Source organism: Neopsephotus bourkii, unplaced genomic scaffold (genome assembly GCF_033783945.1).
Source record: "Neopsephotus bourkii isolate Nb327-2 ecotype Australia unplaced genomic scaffold, CSIRO-AGI_Nbou_v1 NB_53, whole genome shotgun sequence".
NCBI classification, from domain to species: domain Eukaryota; kingdom Metazoa; phylum Chordata; class Aves; order Psittaciformes; family Psittacidae; genus Neopsephotus; species Neopsephotus bourkii.
Window position 1 is genome coordinate 3462962 of NW_026900570.1, and position 26004 is coordinate 3488965.

At 46.2% G+C, this 26004-nt stretch overlaps 1 protein-coding gene across 2 annotated transcripts; it reads right to left on the reverse strand.

Moving 5' to 3' along the window:
• Window positions 1-232: 232 nt before the first annotated feature.
• SHH (sonic hedgehog signaling molecule) lies at window positions 233-13721 on the reverse strand. Of its 2 annotated transcripts, none has more exons than XM_061349255.1 (3): window positions 12948-13721; window positions 7939-8200; window positions 233-4541 (listed from the first exon to the last, which is right to left on the reverse strand). In XM_061349255.1, the coding sequence occupies exons 1-3, from the start codon at window positions 13254-13256 to the stop codon at window positions 3835-3837; spliced, it is 1278 nt and encodes a 425-aa protein (XP_061205239.1). In that variant the 5' UTR covers window positions 13257-13721; the 3' UTR covers window positions 233-3834. The 2 variants fall into 2 exon arrangements, with proteins under 2 accessions (XP_061205239.1, XP_061205246.1); XM_061349262.1 differs by lacking the exon at window positions 12948-13721 and adding an exon at window positions 9765-9994.
• Window positions 13722-26004: the final 12283 nt, after the last annotated feature.

Below are 26004 nucleotides of genomic sequence, written 5' to 3' on the forward strand. Positions count from 1 at the left end.
GGCTTTGCAGAGCTACCCAGTATTTCACAGGTAAACGATAGACTGTCTACACAGCTCTAGGTGGGATAAAACGGAGGTTGTCACCATCGCGTGAAGTGGCACGGGCACAATTCCTGCCATACTTGAAGGGTCCCATGCCAAATCCCACAGGACCACACCCCATTTCAATGTCACCAGGGTACAAAATGCAGATGTGATAGGAATGCTGCCACATAACAGACATTTCAGGAAGTCTCTGTAATTTCTTTAATTATTCAGACAACAGAGCACAAGGATAATAGCTTCAAGTACATTCTTATACATTATTTTAACAGTAATAGATATGTATTTAGTCATAAACTATTCTGTAGCCACCACTATGTGTACATTTTATACAAACTATTGCCATACTTGGACCCTGAAAATGGACAGTGACATCTCCTAGATGTTTTGCACAATGTCATGACAGTACATCCTTCATATGAGAGCTGTAACTATAAGCTGGATTGGTCCATCTAACGAAGCACTTCTAATGCATATCACGGAGGGGTGATTTGGATGTGAGGCGCTGAGGGAAGAGATGTAATAAATATATGGTGAGAGGCAGGCATACAGTCACTTGAAATACGTGTGATGGAGAACACGGCACAGCATTTCTTTGCTTGGTAAAACAGATCGATCCTAGTATTAAACAGCATCTTAGTTTCTCTCACACCAGAAAGCTCTGAGCTCATCTTGGCCATTCAGTGAAGATTAAATACAGCAGTGTCTGACACAGTTCCCTACCAAGGCATGCACTCTACCCTGAGACAAGTGTGGTCTCTGGTCTAATGGTCTTTTTCATCTCAGTTACAATTCACACCAAAGACCCCAAGCCAAGGACTTGAAGTTTGATCACTGATATCCCTGAACACCTCCACCACCTGACCTCTGGAGAAAGTAGGCTCCAGAACACTTGTTTTTGAGTGTAAAGGATTTACAAAATGTCAGCCACCATTCAGAGACAGAGCTAAAAGAGCTCAGATGCTCAGACACTGCCATATGAAGACCATACTCTTACAGCAGAGACTCATTTGTTCCACAATCACAATTTTACATGCCCCAAACCAGCTATGTTTGCAGCCCCTGTTACACAGGCAGACCCCAACAACACAGAGGTGTCAAGAGTCCAAGCCGGGGTAGGCAGCAGGTCCCCAGCACCCACCAGGCAGTACACAGTCCCCCATGATGCCCTATACCATGAGGGCATTAGGGTGGCTTGGTTCCTATCCCGGCTGCATGATGGTGGGGTTGCACCGAAGTCTCACCACCCTGGCCATGTCCGAGCTTCAGAGATGGAAGTGGCTCTGGACTAGAAGCTGCTGGGAAGGAGAGACCACATCCATCTGTTAGGGCTTGACACGGGGGATGCTCATGCCTGGGGCTCTGCCACCAGCTCCAGGCACTGCTCCAGAAGCTACCAGGCTTTCAGCATGGAAGAGCATGCTCTACGCTCTCTGGAGGAGGCCCCAGGCAGGGACATCCCAGGAGGTCAGTGGAGCTGCTGTCTATCGTGTCGGAGGACACGGCTGCATCTCTGGCGCAAAATGCTGCCCGATGGATGAACATCCTCCACCAGCGAGTAATGGAAACTGAAGAAAAGGTGAGAAGACATTCAAGGAAAGCTCCCTTCCGGCACGGTCCTGTCGCAGATGCACACACACACGCACACACAATGTTTTGCAGAATTGTTAAAGGGATCCTGGAAACCCTCTGGGGAGGAGCACACGGTGCAGCAGAACCTCACTCATTGGCACCCATTGAGAACGAGCCCCTTGGTAGGGCTTGGGGCTGGGACCAGCCAGGGGATGCATCATTGGCCCCACCACTTGGATCCTAGAACACATCTCCAATACTTCACCCATCGATGGCTCGGGATGGACTTTGATGTGTCACAACTAAGGAACATCTCTCATGAGAAATGAACCAATTTTTATCCCTTTTTTTTCTTGTTTAGCAAAAGGTGTTTGTTCTTTTCTTGGTGGCTCCAAGCCTGGCAACATTACTCAGGCAATATGGCCAGTAAAATCAAGTGGCCATCTCCTTCTTCCAGCATCAGCCACGTGAATCCTTGTTAATTCATCAAAGGCAGTGTCTCTCCCCCAGATTTCCATCTTCTGAGCACCCAAATTAAAGCTGATTAAAATCCTGGTGCTGCCTTAGATTGAAGGCAGCAGCCTGACTTCAGATTAACACGCTTCAAACGGTGAATGTGATAGAACACCCTCATAAATCACTTTTCAGAGCTGTCTGTGGTCTCCAGACCAGATCAGGAGATGGACACAGAGCTGGAACTGGAGCTGAAAGAGGGAAACATCCCCTAAGCATGGACAAGGAGCCAGGGCTCCAGTGAAGGGAAACCACGTCTCCCAGTAGCTCGTGCAAATGAGTGAGGTTCTACTATTAGTACAAGAGATTCCAGGTTACGTGCAGATGTGATGGATTCATTTCCTTAATTAAAGTACCAAAATTAAAAGTTATAAGAAACACATCTAAATAAAATAATGGGCACTCCTTTAGGCAAAGTTTCCTAAACCAATAAGCAAAAAGGGGGGAAAAAATGGGATGCACCAGGAACTCTTAGTTATTATATACTAACCAGACTGTGCATGGCACATTTTATTTCTATAAAACTATTAAAACTATTACAAAATATTCAAAAAATACATTTTAGTAAATTTACAGCAGTTATTTCTCAATTTATTAATGCAAAACATCCTTTTCTCCCCTCTGTACAAACTATCGTCTCCATCGTCACGGAATTGCCGCCATGTGCGCTTTTTAAAAAATATTATTTTCTAATAAACTTTTTTTTTTTCTTTTGAAGTTAAAAATAACAAAGTTTCTTATGGTTTTTTTTTTTTTATGCAAATAAAACGTTGGTGTAACAGTCTTGACTTCCATGAACGTGGCCAAATGGTGTTTTTTTTACAAAGCAAAACATGGAAAACAATACAGGTAATGACGTTACATTTGAAGCTATTTAAATTAAAATAATATATTCTCAATATTTTACACTATTTCAAAAAATGAAATGTGATTCAGTTAAGTATTGATCTCTCAAAAAAATCTAATTTACAATTCTGTGTATAAAAATATAATTTACGGACCCCCATGAAGTTTGTCTTTTTCGGTGTGTTTGTTTCTTTGCTTGCTTGTTTTTTAGGCTTGCTGAAATGAAGGAGCAATGGAATGGAGAGATGGGAACGTACAGAACTTTGCTTTCTGAAAGTCAGGACACACATGACATGTAGAAAAATAGACTCTGCGCAGTTTTGCTTGGCCTCACAAAATAATCTTTTCCCCTATGAGTACAGTTCACATGATAATAAATTATCAAAGAAACTATTTAAGGCTCTTGAAGGTCCGGTTCATATCATTTAAAACATCTATTCAAAATACCAAAGAAATAAATATCCAGGAGAGGAGGAAAAAAAAATAATAAACAAAACCAACAACAACAAAAAAAACCAACAAACAAAACAACAAAACAAAAGAACAAATAAAAATATATATATATTTATAAACTAAACAGAACAGAACTTCCTGGGGTCTTTGTTTCCCTTAAAGTCTACTTTGGACTGTCCTACTTAATTATTATTATTTTATTATTATTATTTTTAAGTCTTAATCCGTGCTCTTTTAAAAATATGTAATTTTTTCTTTTTTCTTTTTTTTTTTAGGTTTTTCTTTTCTTTTTTTTTCCTTTTTTTTTTTTTTCCTTTTTTCCTCCTTTTTCTTTCTCTCTCTCTCTCCCTGTGTGTCTCTGTCTCTCCCTCGGAGGCTGACTGGCGGCCGGGGCAGCACAGGATGCTCTCAGCTGGACGGCACCACCATGCCCAGCGGGTGCAGAGAGTCACTATCCAGCACCCAGCTGCCAATGCGGTAGAGGAGGCGAGAGTACCAGTGGATGCCAGGGGAGGTCGGGGCATCCGTGGGGGGCCCCCCGCTGGAAGGGCAGAGGGTGGCCAGCATCCCCTGGAGCAGACGGAAGGGAGCGAAGGCCCAGTGTGCCCAGCTGTGCTCCTCAATGACGGCATAGCAGGAGGCCAGCACCCGGTTGATGAGGATGGTGCCCTGGGCAGTGAGCGGGGCATATGCTCCCGAAGCTTCCTCTCGCAGTGAGACGCTGTGCACGGCCGCTGGCAGGAGGTGCTGCCCTCCCTCTCCCAACACATAGACTCGTTGGCCAGGTCGTACACGGCTGGCAAAGAGCGCCTGGCTGCTGAGGGTCCCTGCCTGCGACTGGTTATGTTGGGGGGCCACGAAGAGGAGGTGGGCAGCCGTCAGCAGCAGCCGGGCCCGGGGCTGCCTTGTCTCAATGACATAGAAGAGCTTGTGAGACCCGTCCTCCCGGTCGAGGAAGGCGAGGAAGTCGCTGTAGAGCAGCCGTCCCTCTGCATCAGCAACAAGCACACGGTCCCCAGGGCTCAGGTCCTTCACCAGCTTGGTGCCGCCTTGCTCCAGGTGCACCGTGGCCGAACCAGGGAAGCAGCCCCCAGATTTGGCTGCCACCGAGTTTTCTGTGCAAGGAGAGAGGTACAGCAGGGTTAGAGGGGGCATCCACAAGGTCAGGGCTTGGGGCATGAGGGAACACCCCACTTCCCTGGACACCCCATTCTGCCTGAGAGGCACAGGTGCAGGACTCAGCCTTTCTCTTCTCCAAAATTCCTCCATCCTCATCTACAAACATGCCCCGTTTGGACTCAGTAGGTCAAGTGAGAGTACCCTTCCTGACAGATTTGAGCCGATGCATCTCCCTGTGGGTTAGGATTTACAAGGGTGGCTTGTTTCATTAAGGAAATATTCCTGCTGAGAAAGCTGTTCCAGAACAAATCTGTTCTGGAAGAGCTTCCCACTTGGCTACTGTTTGCCCTGCATCAACACTTGATGGCAGATAACTCACAGGCTTTTAAAGCAGGGTGGTTTTCCTGGCATAAGTTTTCTCCTCTCGGTGACTGTTCATGCTCACAATGTTCAGGATCCCCACTCAGCTGTTACTGAAGGACCCCATCTTGGGCAGCAAACAGCAGAGAGCAGGAGGAGGCTTTGCCACGAGGAGCACAAGAATTTGCTCATTGCCTTAGTGGAAAGCATCTCCCTAGATAGCATCTTCCTTGCCTTTCCCACCCAACTGGAAGAAGAATGCTGTTCCCTGCCCCAAGGTGTCCCTGGCCAGCTCCATGCCTGTTCCAGACCCAAGAACAGCCCTCCTTCACCTCCTCCAGCTCTTGAAGCTACTCAGTTTAGATACAAAATGCTGCCGCCAGCTACTGCTGCTTTCCAGTGGTACGGAGACAAACAATCACAATCACAGAAAACAAATATCATCTCTCTTGCAAACCCCCTTCTGGAAGCTGAGCCACATGAGGAGCAGTGGGAGAGGACCTCTGCCCTGTTCCAGGCTGATCTCTGACTTTAACAAGGAACTCTGCAGTGCTCCTAAAAGCTCTGTTTTTCTGTATACTGGGTAATATCACACAGTATGTCACAGTAGGAAGCATCTTTGCTACAGCTGTTGACATTCCTTACCCCTCCCTTGCTTTCTCCTGGTTTCTCCCAGTTACTCGCTAAGCCAGTTTAGAGTCCTGGTGATTTATCTCCTAAAGGTGGTTAGATTTTATATTTTGCCTCTGTGGTTGGTACTAAAGCTCTTATGATTTAAATAAATCCTTGGAAGGTCTCCTAATGACTTTCTCAGGAAGGACAGGAAGGGTGAAAATTAGACCGTTATTGATTTGCTAACGACTTTATCACTTCTCCTTCAGAATGAAGCAGCGAGATCTCTAAGGCCTCTTCAGGGAGGACATGGCAACAAACAAGCTATGTGCTTTATGTGGAGCCCTCCGCCAGCAAACTACACCTTCCTACAAGCCGGCGGTAAAGGTCTGGCTAGAGCTTTGTTTGCATATTCAGGGACTTGATGAATAGATCTAGTAGTGTAGCAGCTCTACAAACATACCAGTGAACGGGCAGAGGTGTGAAAATCTGCTTCTTTGAGCAGTGCTTGTTTGGGTTCTCTAATTAAAATCCAATAAAGGATCAGCATTGTCATTCTGATTCATGTAATAAATGCAGCCACTCTTGGAAGAGAGGACACTTCCATTTTTTTCCCAGCTTCTTCCCCCCTTTCCTCCCCCTCCCTATTTGTTCAGGTGCAGAAACCCTATGTGCCAATTCACACACATACTCTCCAAAAAACCCAGGACCTTCCAAGCACTATTTGCACAGCAGAGCCACTTTTCCAAAGCACTCAAGATCTGTATTTGAATTTTAAATGTAGAAGCTTGCTCTAAATACTTGCTGTAGCGCATTATCAATGTCCCTTTTACCACCCCTGCCTCTCCCTCCTCTGTCCTGGTGACAATAATTCAGGCCTTGGGGGAACTCTTCTTTGCATTCCAGTCTCCAGGATCATACTTTTTGCAAACAGAGATCTAGATAAAGAATCTTCCTGCCTGGCATTATGGGGTTTAATCTTCTCATAAGATGCTCTGTCATGAAGCGAGGTTTGGACAGTTTGAAATCAGGCTGAGTGGGTGGAATTCAAGCCTGCTCCCTTGCAGCCCGCATGGTATAGTCACACGACCCTGCCTGACACCCTCTAAATATTGCCCCCAAGTCCGTGTGTTCCGAATCTCAATGAGCAGCTCGGGGTTACTCCTGCCCTATGAAACACCCACTGGGGTGGATTAGGGAGTGCGCTTGGCCTGGGGTCATCACGCACCACAATCGACACCTTGCTCTATAAAGCTCATCTTTGCTATTGAAAGGGGTGTTTCATATCACCGCAGGGCTGACAGCTTTGCAGGGCCTCCTTTTGCCTAGAAAGGACCAGGGAGCTGAACAAAAGCCGTAGCAGGCTCTCAGGACAAAGCCCACATGGGCTGGGAAAGGTGCTACCTCGGCTCAGCCCCGAGGAGGTTTGGGCTGGATCAGGGGGGATAAACCCCTCTTGCAGACCCCTCTTGCAGCCTTGCCATGCCTGTTTCCCCATCGTGGGGCTGCTGGTTTTGAAGCAAACGGCTACATTTAAAGAAAGCCCATTATTTTGTTTTGCAACCCAGTGTTTCCTGACACTTCCGGCGGGCTGCTGGGCTAGAGGATGTTGTATAAAGCGCTTTAGCTGACATGCAGGCGGGTGGTGGGAGGCGGGGGGGGGCTCGGACTGGCACTTGCCAGACGTTTTGCTTCCCCCCCAAAAAAGTGTTCAGTATCAAGAAAATGAACTCTGCGAGCCGGGGATTTCTTGAGAGCTGTTCCCAGGTTGAGACAGCGTGTGGCGTTGTAAGCACAGGGGAGCGGAGGGAAAAAAATTATATGTATGTGTATCCCTATCTGGGAATTTCCTAGCGACTACCGCTGAAGAACGCAGGGGACCACGTTAGTTATTTATTTTCCTGGAGATTAGCGATCGCGAGTAAGGGCGTGCAGCCAGCGGGGCGGCTGGAGACGGCCACTAGTGTTTGTGTTGAACATGCTCTTTGGATGGGGAAAGCATCAGATCCCACGGGGGGAGGAGAAGGGTGTGTGGCTGCGGCGCAGCGCTCGGGGGAAGGCTGGGCAGGCAAATCACCCAAATAAAAATGCTGTCCAAAAGTGCTGCAGCTGGCTGGCCTTTTTTCTTTTCTTTTTTTTTTTCCTTTTTTCGCCTTTTCCCTGCCCCCCCCCCCCCCCCCCCCCTTCCTTCCTTCCCTAAGAGGCTGCGCCGTCGGCGGTCCCGCTCCGTATCCTCGAGGGCGTTCCAGACGGGTCGGGCAGGACTGATAGGGACCGTGCAGGGACGGCGAGGGGGGAGCCCGGGCGGCATCGGAAAGGGCGGAGAAAGCTCTGGGGGGCTGAGCCGTGGCCCGGAGGTGGCCTCCCCCCCCCCCCCCCCCCCCAACCCCGACGTGCCCCTGGGCAGGCTGCCCGCCTTACCTGCTTTGACGGAGCAGTGGATGTGCGCCTTGGACTCGTAGTAGACCCAATCGAAGCCGGCTTCGACGGCCAGGCGGGCCAGCATGCCGTACTTGCTGCGGTCCCGGTCCGAGGTGGTGATGTCCACGGCGCGGCCCTCGTAGTGCAGGGACTCTTCGGAGTGGTGGCCGTCCTCGTCCCAGCCCTCTGTCACCCGCAGCTTTACCCCGGGCCACTGATTCATCACCGAGATCGCCAGGGCGTTCAGCTTGTCCTTGCAGCGCTGCAGGGCACACGGGGAAGGGGGCATGGCGGGGGCTGCTGCAGCCAGGGCAGGCACCCCCTTCACCATCTATTCCCCCTCAGGGTAGCAACCTGCTCCCCCTCCCCAGCCAAATGGGCCTAGTCGTCCCCCTTCTATCCCTCCCCTTCAAACGTGCCGCACGATGCTCAGCCCTGACTTGGCCAGGCTGAGCATCTTTCCCGCTGCCGGGGAGAAACAGGGAGGCAGGTGAGGAGGAGGAGGGGGGGTGAAATTTAGGGACACTGGAGGAAGAGGGGTTGAAACACCGCAAAGACCAAGCGGGACGGAGTCGCCCCTTTCCCCGGCACCTGCCGCAGGGACAGGGAGACCCCCAGAGCCACCGCCGACCCTGTGTCGGCTCAAAGCCACCTGCACCGAGCAAATTCCTGCCGCTAAGTGCCCTGTCCCCTTTCCGAGAGCAAAGTTTCTGCCGAGAACAAACACTCGCCATATATCTCGGAGTCACGGATTCCCTCCCGGAATGTCTCTCCGGGTCTTTTCAGCTTAATTCTGTGTTGAAAGGGGTCTCAATACATGTTAACAGCCTTTATGTGCTGGAGGGAGGGGTGGGGTTTTTTTTCTCTCCCTTCGCCCATCACTCATTAGAGCCCTCAAAGCAGCATGGGCTGGGAGCATTCACTCCGCTTCAAACATACATCGGTGCTCGCCTACAAAGCCGAGCAAATCCATACAATAATATAGCTCTTAGTGGGAAGATGAAAAGCAAGGGAGGGCCAAGGAGGGAAGTTAAGCAAAGCAGGGATGCTATGCAAGCCAGGAGACTCTTTGTGTGGAGTGAAACGTTTCCAACTCCGTAGAGAAGCACTACAGGGTTTGCCGTCGCCCCTCCGGAGCCACTGGCCTTCCCCGGGGCCTGCAGCACGGGGCTCCTGAAGTGACAGAGCAAAGGTGGGGGAAAGGAAAGGGAAGTGTCTACAGCGGTGGAGGGGGCTGAGCGCTAAATCAAACCCTGAAAGTTTGGGGCGGGGGGGTATCTTATCTTAGCCAATGGGGGGGGGGGAGCAGAAATAGACATACCAGTGGGTAGGGAAAAAGAGCTCGTAGCTCCCCGGAAATAGGAAATCAGCACCAAAAGCATAGAAACCGTTTGGCTAAAGGTACAGTTAGAAATTCACACGTTGCCAACTTCCCCCCCCCCTTCCCTCTTTTGAGAGGAAAATAACTCGCTGATACACGGGTGGTAGTTCGCTTGGTGCAGATACCAATGTGGATTACAGCCCCGACGGGATGCAGCAAGCTGCTCTTCCCTTGCTTTTCCTGGCCTGACCGGGATGTTCGGCCGTCTGCAGGACCATTCCCTCACGTGTGCTCCCAGCACACATACTAACACACCGCAAAGGCCCCAGCAAGGCAAAGCCCCTCCATCACCCCGACGACGCTACTTTTAGGGACGTGACAAGGTTGTTCAACAAGAAAGTTCCCGGGTGTCTATTAACTGCCATAAAAAGCAATTCCAGCAATACACAAGTTCCCAAGAGATATAAAATGCAATCGTGAGCTCACTTTGGACTCTCTGGCCTACCGTTTTATGGAAACAGCAGGGTGTTTGGGCTACCGCACTGTTCCCGGCAGCAAAGCGCATCAGCACAAGGAAGTTGAGATTAATTTGTTTTCCCCTCTTTCTCCCCCTCACACACCTGAGAGGATGGACATGTTCCTCCACCGAGTTACAGGGGGAAGGGAGCGAAGGATCAAACGTCTCAGCTACTGATAAGGCAACAGACCTGCGCCTCAAGGTGATGTCTTGGCCTGCTGCTGCTGCGCAGGGAAAGCAGCGGGCAGCGGTGCGGGGTTCTGCGGGGTTCTTCCAGCTCCAGGCCTGCCAGCATCAGCTCCCGGCTTCAGGCGAAATGAAGGAGAAACGATCTCCTAAAAGGACTTTCCTCCCTTTTATACTGCCTGAGCTGGATTGTCAGAGTCAAAAGCCGTGAAGCACAGACTATTTATTAATTCATTGGGTCGTGTGCCACAAATCAAGCCCAATTCTGTTCAGCCACCGTGAAGCTCAGCAGGGCTGCCTTCACTAACGCTTTGTGTGGAGGCAAAGTTGTTCAACAAGCCCTCTCCTGCCAGCTCCTAATCTCTTCACAAATGAATTGCTTGAAGGAAACACTTAACAGGTACCTGTCAGTGTAAACAACCTGGTGGGCTTCCTAAATGCCAAGTTGATCTCTAAATTCCTCACATCACGCACCGGTTGTGTGCCTGCATTACACGAGATTGCTATTTTATTTCATACAAATTCCAGCTTTATCATACTGACCTGGCCTCCTTATCTCTCCCCAGAATCCAGCCAATGGCTGGGGTGGGGGGGAGGGAAGGGAGGAAGGGGGGAACCTTCAGCAAACTCCTGTTGTCACCTGCGAAGTTGAGAACCTGACTTACCTACCTCTGTTTGCGTTTTCTCCCCCCTTCCTTCTGGAGTTAATATTAACTGGCGGCTAATGCATTCGGCAACTATTCTGCAAGTTTAAAGATTCTATTCAAGAAAGGTCTCTCCATGGTTGAAGGGCTCGCGAAGCAGGCGTTTGAAGGCTGGGATTTAACAAGAGGTCGCTGGCCGGGGGAGAGAGGGAAAGAGAGAGAAGCAGGGCAGGGATACCGGCGGCGGCACCTCGGGGAGCTGCCGGCCCGACCCTGCCCGGGGAAGAAGTGGGGGTCCAGGGCGACCCTTCCGCCCGCTCCCCAGCCGCGCTCCCCGCCTCGCCGGGGGGAGACAGAGACTGGCTCGGTTCCCCACACACACACCCCTCCCTTCCCCTCTTTGCCACTGGCTTCCAGGCGTTACGGCCTCCCCGTCCCCGCTGCCTTCAGCCCACCTCCCCCCTTTGTGTCTAAGGCACTGGAATAAGCACTGAAGGAGGGGGGAGAAAAAAAAAGTATTTGTTTTCGTTTCGTTCGTCTGAGGGAAGTTGACAGAAGGTCAGGAGTTCAGACGCTGCCAGCTAATGCAGCGAGAGCGGCCAGCCGCGGAGCCGGCGCGGCGTGCCCCGGGAGAGCCGCCGGGCCGGGGTCAGCCCGCCCGCCGCCCCGGCCCGCAGCCCACCTCTCCCGGCCGGCTCCCGGCTCCCCCCTTCCCCTCCGCCCCGCTCCGCCGCGCACACGCATCGGCGCAGCCGCGCAGGGAGGGATGCGCCGTGCCCCGGCGGGAGCTCGGCTCCCGCGGAGCCGCCGCCGCCGGGCTGCGGAGGAAAGGGCGAAACCCGAGCCGGCGCGATCGATACGCGAGGGGAGTAAGTGGAGCTGAAAATGCGAGAGATGCTGCTGGCGCGCCGCACGCCTCTCACCGGAGGCAGCGAGGGCGGAGGGAGGACCGCGGGTGCGCAGAGGGGCGCGGACAGCGCTGCGCCCGAGCGGGGCACCGGCACCAGCTCCGCTCCGCACCCCTGCGCGGGGCAGTGGAGCGCGAGGAGGGACGCGCCGCCGCTCTGCGAGGTGCGGTGCGATTTAAGGTGGTCGGGAGGAGATAGATGGTGGCGGCCGCCGGTCCCTCGCCCCGGGAGACCCGAGAAACGTGCGGAAAATCAGGCCGAGGAACGGGGAGAGTTTGGGAAATTCCGCCCCCCCACCCCCTCTTCCCCGCGTCCACTCCCCGCCTAGTCCTTCCCGGCGAGTCCTGTTCTAGCACTGAAGGTGGGGCTTAAGTGTATTAATATTAAAAAAGCGCTGTTGACCTATATTTGGAGGAAACCCATTTCCAGTGCCTAGATTGCATTTAGTTTCAGAAACTCCGGGATTGGCAGAGCAATTGACTTCACCAAGCTCTCTGTTGAGCATGAATAATAATTATGAGGTGACTCTCGGAGAGGTTCTCGCTCCCTCTCCCTTTCTCTTTCTCTCTCTATTTTTTTTTTTCCTCTTTTTGTATAAAATGGTTCCGCAATCCGATTCCACCCGAGATCCAATATTTACCCAGTTGTAAACCTTGTGCCATCAGATTTTTTAAAACAGAAGGTGATGCAATGCCGATAAGTTGCAAGTCCCTCCCCTGTGGAAGTACCAGAGCATTGGTTGCGAGCATCCTTAAAGAAATATCAATATATTTACGCTCTGATGGGCACAATAACAAATGATGGTATTGCAATACGAGCTGTAATAATACGGAATCAGGAGAGGAATGGTCGATCCGGCTTCAGCTGCCTTTTGTGAGTGCACAACTGCATGCCTACTATATTTAGAATATGCTCGCGAGGGGAAAATAATAGTAATAATGAAGGATAAAATGAAATGAGAGAAAAAAAGGGAAAAGAAATAAAATAAGATATATCTATCTATATATATATAAGATCAAGTCAGCAGGCGTAGCAACCGAGGAGTACGTTTGTAATAATGAGTGGGTGGCCTGGCGGTCACTATACACTTGGGGTCCTCTGTGCTGTTCGCAATTCGTTTGATCAAAGTGCATCCTTGGGGACAAATACAAACAGCAATCTCTAACCAAGTTACAGGGAACGCCATGGCACGGTAATGACTGTAAGTATCACACAGATTCCCCCACCGAACAGCCAGATAGCTCCAGCCCCTGCTAACTTGTCTGGAGAGATGGTATTTACATTCAATGGGGGGAACTAGCCGAGTTTGGAGGGGCGGGGGGAGGAGGGGGAGAGGGAAAGGGGGGGCTTTCAAAAATACTAAGACAGATGCGTCCTTTAGGATTGCTCAGAGAGGTTAACAAACACAAATACAGGTATCTCTGTGGCTCTACCTGAGTCATCAGTCTGTCAGCTCCCGTGTTCTCTTCATCCTTAAAAATAATGTCAGGGTTGTAATTTGGGGTTAGTTCTTTAAATCTCTCGGAGTTTCTTGTGATCTTCCCTTCATATCTTCCACTGGCCCCTAGGGTCTTCTCTGCCACATTGGGAATAAACTGCTTATAGGCTAAAGGGGTCAGCTTTTTGGGGTGTCTCCTTTTTCCAATGCCCCTGCCTGGTCCACAAGTCAGCCCAGAGGAGACTAAAAGAGCGCAGATGAAGCCCACCAAGAGAATTCTTGTCAACAGCAGCATTTCGTCCATTGAATCCAATTACTTCAAAGCTCTCTGTGCCTATCCCTGGCTGTCTCTCTAGAGCTCTCTCGCCTCCTCTATGTCCTTGTCTGCTTTCTGAATCGTATACTATCCACCGATCCCTAGCAAGACAGGTGCTGGAATGGCAGGCTTTAGGTCGCTGATAACGGAACACATCGGAGTTTGGTCGGGAGACAGCAATCGAGAGACAAAAAAAGGGTCTGATTTTAATGGTAGCAAAGCAAGACGCTTGTGAGAGGAGTCTGCCTTTAGTTCTATATTATAGCTGCCAGGGCCGCGAGCTGATTGGCCAAGGCGAGACAAGCTTGTCTTCTGATGTTTTAACCCTCAAAAAGGCAACAAATTCTTGAAAGATTTTTTTTTACCTCCTTATACCTGAAGGGCTTGGAGCTGAGCGGGGTGGAGATCGCGCTTTCTTGGGATAACATCAATTACACGCTGGGTTTTCTTTCTTTTTTTTTTTTTTTTTCTTCTTCTTTTTTCTTCCTTTTTTTCAAAAACTTTCTTGGCAGAATGGTACATTTGTCAGCAAGAGGAACAGATGCCTCTGTGGAAGAAAGGGGTGGGGGGGGAATAAGATTAGCAGCCTGCCTCAGTGCAAGTCAAGTTTCTGAGGGCAGTTGCGGTTAAATAAAATGCCGAATTATCGGGGAGCCGTGCAAATAAAAAACGCATTGGGGAAATATTAACGCCCGGGGAGGAGGGGGGGGAGGGGGTATAGGTAATGCCACTTAAGAGCGCACCCAGCTAAAGGGCTTTATAACAGGTTTCTTCCTCCTGAAAAGGGAGATTGCTCTCCCTCCTGGAGACATACGTTTTTAACCACACTCGCCTTTTAGCTGATAAATGACTACTTTAAAGGCAGAAACAAGCCTGATGCGAGGCGGCAGTTATATGAAGTTAGCGCGTCTGACTTGTGTATCACACAGCTGCACTGGGGAGAGATCTAAATGCCACTTCTCTTTTCCTTTTTAAATAATAAACCCGGGACCATCACCCACTTTAAAATAATTCTGTACCTTCAGAAGTGCATGAAAAGTCATCTGATTAAAAATAGATGCTCTCCTGAGCACGCTGGGGCTGCATTCTTTGTTTCTTGGGTCCAAGGCGAAGAGGAGCGTTTTAGACTCTTACACCTCCTTGCGGGGTGTCATTAAGTTTTTAAGAAAAGCATCGTGTTGAAAGCATCCGCAAACACAATTAACAGAGATCGATCCAAGCGAAGTGAATGGAAAGGGGATAAGTTTAATGTTAAATTAATTGTTATCTCATGCAGCATGGCAAGTGATGTCTTTATCCCGATCTCCAAAAGCTACTAATCAGACAAAGGTGTTGAGAGACGAGCAAAATCGCAGAGATGGGGCTGATAGAGCAGGTTAGACAGAGAAGCAGAGTCCCATATGAACAAACACTTCTCTGCCTGTGAAGAGCTCATTTACTTTTGCTCCTTAAGAAAATACAGTTTGTCCAAGGACCTAGAAAGTTTCAGGAGTTTTTTTAGGAGTTCTTAAAAATGCCAGGAGGACACGCTGGAGTAATTCAAAGTCCACTCTCTGACAACCCCCTCCCAAATAACTTTTTCTTTTCTTTTTTTTTTTTTTCCCCTTTTCTAAAGAAAAAAGCTGTTTGGGGTGAGCAGTTATATGGGAGTTTTCCGGCCCGTGACATCGAGCTGAGTCTTAATCAACTTAAACCACGAGAAAATGGACTTTAAAATTAGCTTTAAAGTGGTAAAAAAGCTGCATATCCGTAAGCTGGAACAAGCAGGACAGCACGGACTTTTCAAGGGACAAAGTGGTCTTTTTTTTTCACGTAAACTTTACAAAAGAGCCGAAAGGAGTGATACGAAGCTCTCACACCGACTCCAACTGATGATCTTCCCCCCCTTTTTTTAGCCTACACTTTTCCTCTGCTATTTATGTTTCTTTGTAGAGTTTCAGTGAATCATTGATTTCTTACTCACTCTTCTTTCTATTGAAGAGTTTTGACTTGGGAACGGCAGAAAAGTTAGAAAGCCAGCAGCTTGGCTTCTAGGTTTTTATCAACCAACTTAGTTGCAGAAACAAGTTGTAGAACAGCTAAATACCTGCTTCATGCTGTTAAAAAACAAACTTCAGTTTTATCTCCCCGTCTGCGTGCATGTGAGAAGACAGATACAAGGAATATATAATTTATACAAAAGAGGGTATGTTCTTTTGATGTGGTTGCTTAAACAGCATGACTTGATATAACAGTTGATTAAACAGTGCCAAGGAATAAAAGCTATTCTTAATGGTGTGGGATACTGCAAATCTTTTATCACCCCTCTTACCTTGTCCCCTCCCTAGGGAAAGATGATCGATATCCCAGGCACTAGACGGGTGGACATCGCAATGAAGAAGTATAGAGAATAAGGATAAACTCCCTCATTATCAGATTGCCATATGTACAAAGCAGTCACCCAAAGATTAACAGGAAAGGAAACGCAAAGAAGGAATTAATTAAATGCAAGTAATAAATGCGAGGGAAGGGGGGGGGGTAAAGGGAGAAATCAAGAAAAGTAACTGTGGGAAGCTTGAAATCACCCTCCTATCAAATTAGATGTGAAAGAAAGCAGAGCTGGGGGGTGCAGGGAGGCTCTGCTCAGTTTCAGAGCAGGCTGGTGCTGGCCGCGGCCCCGCCGGGACCTGGGCGGGGGGACCCGGGGGGACGCGCTCCCTCCCGCCCCGCCGCTCCCCGGGCCTCCGGGATGCGCCCTGCCTCTCCTACCCACGATAAGGTTTTATTTTTCTTCCTTTTATTTCTTTTTTCCTCCCTTATGTGCCACATCTTCTGGGGAAAACTACCCCCAGAACCCCCCAGACACAGCCTCCCGCTGGCGGGAGAGGCCCCGGCGCACATGTGCCCCAGGCTGGTGCCCCGGCCCCGCCGGCCGTGCACACCCATCAGCCCCAGCCCCAGCCCCATCCCGGCCCGACCCACACCCACCCCTGCCTGCGCTCAGGTTGTAACAACAACAACAGCAGCAGCAAAAGCCCCAGCCAAAGCAGCAACAACAGCCACTGATCGGGCAGTGGTGCTCTCTTTACAGGGGTTAATGCCTTGTTTGCGGATCATAAAAATCAATGGTGTGGCCTGTTGGCTCCCCAAATCTGCAGGCTACTCTTTTGCTCCCTGGGGAGGCAAGCTGGGGCTGTCCCAGTCTTCTGATGCTCTGCACCTCTCTGCCCATGCCACCACAAACCAAGGCCACTGCTGACTCCCATCTGGGGCAAGCCCCCAGGGGTCCCTTCAGGGCTGCACAGGGTGAGGGTACTGGGGAAGGCCCCTAATTGCACGCTCACTTGCCCCACCACCCCTTTCCCACACAGCCCCGTCCCTTCATCTGGAGCTGCCATCAGGCTCCCTGTTGGGCCCCAGAGCCCTGGTGGGGTGGTGAGGGTGCCCTGGTCCTCCTGGGTGCAGCAAGCACCACAGTTCCAGGAGCATCAACCACTGACCCCACATAGTCTTACCTTTCTTGCTTTTGTAGAAGCACCCATCATAGCCCTACTTTCTTTGCTGGCATATGGGCTCTTCCAGCAGCTTTGCCAAACACCATGGCAGCTCTAAGGGCTGTGCACCCTGCGGGCCCATGCCTAGGGCCTTGGGACCACATGGAGCCCAGGCTACAGAGGGGCGGATGTGTGTGCAACTGAGCCCAGGCCAAGCTATTTGAAAACCTCAGTTATTATTGATCTACTTTTTTTTTTTTTTTAATTGTTATTTTTTTATTTAGTTTTTAAATCTGGACTTGCTGTTGGCTGTTTGCTCTGCATAAAGCCAGAGGAGGGCTCAGACTGCAGAAGTGAGGTTGCTTTTTGGCTATTTTAAGCTGAGTTTTCTTGAGCTGATGTATTTTGATTGATGAATCCCAAAATACAGGATGTTCCCCTCAGAAAACTGGAGAGGTTCATTCTCATAGCTCTTTGCACTGATGGTATTACAATTTCTATCGTGAAAATCAACTTAGAAATTTAAGTTCAGAATTCCTGGCCAGCCTGCAGCTATACCTTTACAGTGACAAGCAGAACAAGTCTTGTTCCTTGGAACTGCCGTCCAAAAAACCCAGACCCCTGGCACCAACAAGAACAATTAAGCTCCTGGGTTTCTACCCATATTGGTTTGACAAGCAAAATTCAGGGGGCCACACAGCTGAAGCCTGGTACCTGCTTCGATATGCCCTTGGTTTGGCAATAATCTATGAGTATTTCTGCTACAGGGAAGAAATATTATGTGCATAAGAAGATGCAGAGAATGGTTGCTTTCCAGAATAACTGTGTCTACAGGCATTGATTTTGCAGTTTTCATATCCATCTCTTTGTGGATTAATGCTAATCATTGGCTTGAATATGGTCAATAGAACCTTCCATTACACATGCAAAAAAATATTGTAGGCAGCATGATTCAGAAGACTTTGTTGTCTATGGTTTGTGTGTATATTTGCTGCTAATACATATTTTAAGGCAGAGGTCCCTGCAGGTTTCTTTATATCCTCAGCAGGGCAATACATTGTGTCTAAATACAGATTTATAGAAAAACCCTTAGATTTCTCTTTTAGGTCTTTTTGCTTCTCCTTGGATAACCCAACATTTTCCCATACCAATAGGTTTTTCTATTTTCTTTCCTGGATTGTGATCTATATTCCTTTCCAGCCACTTCTTTCTGGTCATGGGCGGGGAAAGTCCCATCTGAGGTGTTTCTATCCATGCGGGTAAGGAGGGAGGGAAGCAGCCGCTAGGGGAGCTCCATGTTGGGAGTAACCTCCGAGCATCTTCCTCACGGTTTACACAACTTTCTGCAGTCCCCAGGAGGGGAAGTCTGAAAGCGGGTGTTAAGTTTAAAACAAAAGAGCAGAAACATACCAAATAGGAAAGTTTTTGAGCTTTATTTCTTCTTTTTTTTTTAAACTACAGTTTTATAACCAAGTGTTTGAAATATGCTGGCTTGTCCCTCTGTACGCTGAATTGTGATGTGTGTGTATGTGTGTGTGAGCTTATCCAAGTGGAGGCAAGAAGTAACCGTGGCACACATTTCTTAGATTTCTGATGACCTATAAAATGGAGAGATATTGAAATGCAGCTGCTTAAAAGCCAGCCATGAGTATGAGAATATCCAGTGTTTAGTGCCAGTCGTAATGCTGACTTGCTTTCTCGGTCATTGGCAGGTGACTTATATCCACATAAACATTTCTAAGAATAAACCTTCAGAAGGAATCATATCTCTGTCTCATTGTTGTTGTTGTTGTAAAAATTAACTGGATTATTAATGGGTAGCATGTTAATTTGGGTTTTGGTTGTTTATCTAAGGAATTTATCTGGGCAGCTGAGTCAATGATCATTAAAGGTTGTGGGTGTATGAAGAGCCAAAATAGATTTTTTTTCCCATGCAGATCAATACTAGCAGGTTCTTACTTGGCAGTCTTGGGGTCCCACCTATTCTCAAATGTACCCCTGAGTATGAAGAAGCTATTTATTTTAACAGGCTTGCTCTCATTGCTTTCAGTACCAATGATTATTGAAGATAATAAAAGCGTTTAAGATTAAAAAGAGCCAGTGTTTGATTTATATTTATTCTATTCGCAAACAGTTAATGGAAGAATTACCTTTTAGAAAGATCTACATTTTAAGGTACTGTTTTCTATTCAGAGTGAAAAAATAAGGAGGATACATAAATAGGATTGTAAAATGCAAGTAATGCTAGCTGTCTGCCTTGTACTGCTCTTGCATGTTAGGGAAAAAGTGCAGAGTCATATTTTGGAATATCGAGAAATAATACATCTCCTGGTCTGTCTGATATGACAGCCAGACAGGGGATGCTAAGAGAAACCTGATGGCATGAGATAAATTCAATCTTAACTTGCTGGCTCTAGCAGTGTGAGGTTGGCTTGCCCAAAGTACACAAACCAACAGACTGGATCAAGGCCCTCTGTTTGGGCAGAGATCAGAAACAAAGCTTGCCCTCTAAAGTCCACCTCATAGCCAGATCCAGCCATGGTAACCACTGTATTCACTGGGCCATGGCAGCAGGAGAGGTATGTGCATGATTGTCTTAGTTTTTCTTGTTTCCTTACATTTGCAGACTATTTTTGAGCATAGTTTACATGTTTTCTTTCTTTTTTCCTGGCATATTTACACCCCAACTTTTTTAAATGCTTTGTTCCTGCCAGTCAGTTTAGCAATTTTCTTGTTAAAACAGTTCCTAATATATTGTATATTACTGAAAATGACTTAATTGTTCTATTTCTTTCTGACCCCAATAAAAAATGTCCCTGATATTGTCTGAGTTGCTCTCTGTTCACAAACGCCTACATGCATGTCACCGGGTGACTTTGAAACACTTCTTAGATATATCAGTTCCTCTTATTTATTTATTTAGATTTGTAATAATGACAGTAAATGGCCATCTGAATCAATCTGGGCACTTTGCAGTCATTAATACTGCAGCATCGATATCACATAACACAATTATAGTGCAATAAATTACCCATATGCCTCATCTTTTGCCCAACCAAAATAAGAGCTCCCCATATCTATCACATTGCTCATTTATGCTATTTCCCTCTAAAACACCTTGATAGCAGAAAAAAAGGGCTCTGAAATGTTCCCGAAAGCTTAACAAACCCCTGTCCTTTCCAAGTGAAGGCACAAATATGAGAGCTCAGGAAATTGCGCGTGGGATGCTCCATCAGCTAATACATCCCTGTGAATGGAGAAGGGCCCAATCCTCTGCCCAGTCAACTAATGAAGTTTACTTGTATTAACATCAGAAAAACTCAGGACATCTTCCATTGATCACATCTGCAACTGGCTTGTGTGACAAGTTTAGGAAGTCTTCAGGTCACTCATCAAATGCCATGTGGGGCTTTCTACACCAAAATCAAAGTCTTGGATTTTGTTTAGAAATCCGTTCAAACTAAGTCACTGGTAACAGCTATAAAGTGAGTGTAAACTCACAACTAGGAGTAGGTTGCCACATTTCAATTTCCAGATTGGTATCAGAAATAATGTAATAAAATGCCCAGTTCAGCAGCTTAATCTCCAAGTGTGGAAGGATTGAATAACTGCAGAAGGATTTGCATCAAACCCCGCCATCGTCTGTCAGGTTGTGGTGTAAGAAAACTTTACTGCAGCTTCTTTCTGGGCATGCAGTAGCAACACTGATCGTTTTTACCTCAAATGGCTTTCTGGAGCATCTTTACTGGGGGACAGAGGGAGGGAAAGTTCTTGGGTGCAAAGGGTCCTTTATGCAACCATGAACTTGGAGCTCCTGTGCCAAGCTGGAAGGGGAAAGAAGCTGAACCAATGATTTTGCAAAAGCAGTATCTTGAAGCCTCGGTAATCCCTGGATTCAAGAAATTATAGAATCCTTTTTCAAATTTCCCACAGGATCCCCTTAGAAAGCCCATTAGGATGGCAGACTTGACCCTCGTAGGCCTTGATTCAAAGTCCTCTGGATTCATATGGAGCCTTTCTGTTGTTTTTAGTGGATTTTGCATCACTTTGATGTTAAGTCCATTACATTTGTGTTGCTCAGAGCAAACTGCTCTTGGTGCTGTTAACAATTCCTCAGATTCATACATAAAAGCAGAGAGGTAACACAATGGTTTTACAGCATCAAAGTAGCATGCCCTGCTCAGTTCCCGTGTGAGATTTCTTTGGGTAACTCAACGAGCAACTCTACTGGGTAACAAACTGTATTAACTATTCATGCTAGACAGTTGTGTCTCCTTCACAAGTGTGGCAGTATTGCCCAAATCTGCCATAATGTGACAACTAATCTATTGGTCAAATTTGTTTGTAAAATTAATCAATTTCAATCACTAATTGCCTTTGGGCAATAGTTCAATTATGCCCTCATCTTTTGGCTCTTGGTATCATGAAAACAGCTAAGTAAGATTTGAAAAGTAATATGTCTCAGTAATGCTCAGAATCAGACAGTGTTGATGTTGATGCTTATTTTATTTATATAACCACTTTTTCCGCACCTGCCTTCTCTCCAGGCATGGAGTAACAATGCATTGAAAATACAGTAGCGCACAGTGTATCCAGCTATATGTAAAATAACATTAATGACCGAAGAAGGCCACTTTTGAGGAGTACGATGTGTATCTCACTCCAGTGCTGTAGTTACAAGAATTTAGCATCTCTTAAGGTTTGAACAACAGAACAGCTTTGTTTGAACAGCTCTTCTCTGTGTATATTTTTCTACATAGAAGAAAAAAATTTGCTGGAAGTGCAGAGATTTCTTCCAAATTAAAAAAAAACACACTCTTGAAATATTCATAGTAAAAACCAAACCAAAAACCCCCACACTATTACTTCACTCAGCCTTCCTTTCAGAAAGCAAAATAAATCATAATTTATGCATGGAGGCTTGAAAATCAAGATCGTCACAGAGTACTGTAAGGGCAGCCTGACAAAATAAGGCACAGACCATAGGCTAGAAAAACACCCAGCATGTAAACAAGGCCATAGAGACAATTGGGCAAAACTGAGAGCTTAGTGATTTTTGAGGCAGGGGAAAATGTTTCTCTGATATAACCTAAGGGAATTTTGAAATCACTCCAAAATTCACTACCTGAAGACAGGCAATTTTTGGAATGCGTTCATATTATGTCATTATATCTAAATATGCTGAGCAAAGAGCAGGATAATATTTCCTCTTCCTCTATGCTGTTAAAACAAATTCAATTTGGGGTAAAATTACTCAGCCTTAATCAGTATTTTTTTGCTATTAGCATCCAGTTTTATCCCAGGGTAAGTCAAGTAGGCTGCAGATACTGGTGCAGCTTGATGTTTTTATTTGTTTCTGTTTACTGTGGCAAAGCTTAGAAGCCAAGAGAGAGTAAGGCACCATTTTACCAGTCTTTACCTAAACAAATCTAAGAAGTCTCTTCTTCGAAGAGCCTACTCTTTTACTTGTAGTTTGTACTTCACCTTATCTGTGTGAAGACCCATTGAAGTAAGTGCAACAATTTACAGAATGAGGCATATTAAGATTTCCAGTCTGGTGCAGCAAAATTAAACTTTATAATAGTCCTCAGTTGATGTTAATAGGATGTAGTGTGAGAAATATCTCACTTGCATTGGCTGAAGGTCTCGTCTATACATTTTAAAGCTTTCTGGCCAGCCTCATCTCTAGATATTGCTGAGGCAATTATATTCAGAGTGTTTCAAAGAGACTGGATACTTACATAATTGGAGTATCTATGCTGAGTAGACAGTTTTAAATGATGTGTGAGCTTTAGCAATTTTTGATGGAAAGTTCCTTTCAGTATCTGGAGCCAAGAGGAAGCTCTCCTTTTAAACACCTTGTCGTGTAAATACCCATTTTGAGTGTCAGCCAGCAGTAGTCACTGGGCCTAACTGGAGGCAAGGGGGGAAGGTTTTAATGACCCCCAGTGATTTGGTAGTGTAGAGGCCCTTCTTAAGGAGTGACTTGTGCATCTGCAAGCTCTGGCACAAGGTTGAATTGCAACAGCTTCACAAGTCATTTCATGGTGACTGTCTGACTCATGAAGAATATACAATTTGAAGTTAATGGGGCAGTCTAGGCAAGCTAGTGTTGCTTGGTAGTAGTTCAGTAAGCTAGGAGAGCATGCATGGCTAGTTATGGTAGGTGAGTTGCAGCATAGTAGCTAACTCAGCTTTGTCACTGCAGTACTTCTTTGAATCTTACAGATCCATAAGTGGCTTTTCAAAATGTCACTTAGGTATGAAAACGTTGCCCAAGTTGTTCAGTCTATCAAGAATCAGACTGTGGGTGACAAGTCCTCTGCAGAGGAAAGAAGCAAAAGAGCTCCACACCTTTCTTTCTTCAAGTCATAAACACCACATGGAGAAGAGATATCTTTAATCTGTATTGCCATTTTCCAATCAGATGTCTTGAAGTTCATATGTTAAATTATATTTTCTCTAGAAATAAGGATTATTTCAAGCTATGTTTTTATGAGATTATCAGCCTTCAGAAAACTCTGCTAAGATGTTAGTCTTCTGTACATGACAGCCACTTAGAAAAACAAGATTTCTTTTTTTGTTCTTGCACTATAAACTTTTTATTTCCCATTGAATGCATTTATTATACATTAACATAATTACTTTAATTTATTACCTTAGTAAATGTCAGACCCATAAGAAGTCAGCATATTACACATATTACACTGCACTCATTCTGTTTAAGAAAGAGCCTTGAACAAATGATCCAACTAAGCGTCAAGTTTCTACTTTATGTAGGCATTTTTGAGATCATTGTGCAATAAAATGTGCACTTGTAATTAAATTCTGCCTTTGTTTATACCTATGTACTTCTGTTGGGATCCATGCAGTCCGAAACCTGCAAAGCCGTGTCCAGCTGGCTAGGGTGCCAGAAAGCCCTGTGTTGCTAGTTCTGACTGTAGCCCTTTTAATATACTAAATGACTCTTAAATCCTGAATCTATGGACAGATTTTTTTCTGTCTTTCTTTTCTTTTCTTTTTTTCTTTTTTTTTTTTTTTTCCTTAGGGTTAAAAAATATTAGAACCCTCAAATCTGCTATTTAATTCCCCCTAAATTCTGGTTAGTACAATTATGGGATAGAATCCAAAATGATCCCCAAAAGTTTATCTGCTTCTTGCACTGAACCAGGATCATCTATTTACACATAGAGGTGGCTTCACTACTAAACATGCAGATTTTGGAACAAGTCCATGTTAGAGGCACTGGATACAACACTGTACATCCTCTGTGATGCTTCATTGGAAGAGAACTGCAGTATGCCCTTTCAGCCCTCCTGTGGGTTCCCCAGCAGTGGGTACTTTATAGGTAACTGCTGATTAGAGGAGGCCTAAAGTGTACTTCTATATCCTCAAACTCTTTGACCTGTAATGCAATCTTTTTTTTCCCCTAAGGAAAAAATGTAACTCCCTGGTCATGATTTTATACTCATATTTTTTAAAAGAAAGGATTGTGAACACTATTGCTGATCTGCATTGGCAGTATTCACTGGAATGATTCCATAGAAGTCATGTTTAATTCATATACTGTCAATAATTATAAGAGTAATGTCCTAATCTGGCATATTCACCTACTATATCATTTCAAATATTTACTTCTGATTATGTTAGTGCAACGCATTGACAGGCTCTAGGAAAGCAGAGTTCTTCTTGACAAAGCATCTGTACTATATGTTTCCATGAAACATCACAATGACTTTGGAAACGCCCTCTTAAAACAATGTATAGTTTCTAGGATCCATGCAACAGTATTTAAAATATGTTATTCCCACTTTCGATTCTCTATAGAATACCTACAAAACAACGAAGTGTTAGGGGTTGGGACCAAAGGGGATGAAATAAAAACTACCAGGGAATGTGTTTCTTTCTAGGTTGGGAAAAATACAGTGTCTTCTTCACGCTGCTCACCACACTGTGAAGAGAGCACTTTGTGGGAAGGGTATCTACTGAACTTATGGACACCTCTCTGCACAAATCTGTTTGATTAGGACTCTGTTAGAACAGATTTTCTTTATGTGCGCAGCCCACAGAATACCCCCATGAGAGTTATTAGAGCCTAATATAGTTTATGAGAGATCGTAAATATTTCCTCTCCAATGAACTTAATTTATTTTTGCATTTGGTAAAGAGTTCCCAGAACAAATATATAATTTTTCCAAAATGCAGACCTCAGCTCAAAAGACCTGTTTCTAAGCAGTAAAGCCATAGCCAGTTTTGATAAAAATGCCTAAAAATATTTCAAATTCTTGAGAGGTTTTTTGTTTGTTTGTTTCTTTTTTTTTTTTTTTAAGTTCATCTCCAGTTCTTCCCTTGTCAATTTGTTATTGGAATGACTGAAATCTCCCAATCCACTACATTTTGGATAAGAAAATTTGCACCTACTGGTGCCAGCTAGGGACCAACTTCTTGCCACTGCCTGTGGTGCTGCTGCCAGTGCTTCCAGCTCTGATCACCATGTGGTTGCCCTTCTTCACCATTGTTCCTGGATCATCAGAGGTCTGCAAGTACAAGACAACTTTTGCAGCGAGTACCTTTGTGGATGATTTGTTGTGTAGTTATGAATGGAAATCCACATTTCCAGCTGGTTGGGTTTTTTTTCCTGAGAACTCCGTTACATTTGTCCTTGCTGAGGAATGCAAGGGATAGCTTAAAAAAGTCGTATGAGAAAAAAATAGAATGTCTGTTTTTTCTCTCAGAATGGTAAATTTTATTTACTATCTCTCAGTTGAAGAGTGAAAAGGAGCGTTTTCCCTCCTGTATAAGAATATTTTCATCATTTGTAAATCTTCAGCTACCAGCCTGTGAAGGAACTCACTTGGGACTGCATTTGGTACAAAGGTGTGGATCTTATTTTGGATTGGGGTCGTACATGTACTTTTGATCAAAGACTAAACACAGAGAAGTTCAACCTTGCAAATGTCTCTTGCATGATCTAAGTGCTGTGGAAAGATGTGGCTTGGCTCAGATGAGGCTCCCTTCCTTCCATGGACAGAGAAGAAGGCACAGGTGGCAGTGACCTGTGGGATCTTTTCCCAAGTAGGTAAGCTGGACTCTCTTGGCCTCCTGACATCAGCTAAAATTTTAATTTCGTCTTCACAACCTTATTTTGAGGCCAGTCATGGGACTGAGGCCAATCAATATCACTGAGAATGTGCTGCAGGATAGCCTGTTTTCATGCTTTTACCTTCTTTCTGCTGGGGATCTCTTGGTGCATCCAGGATCCA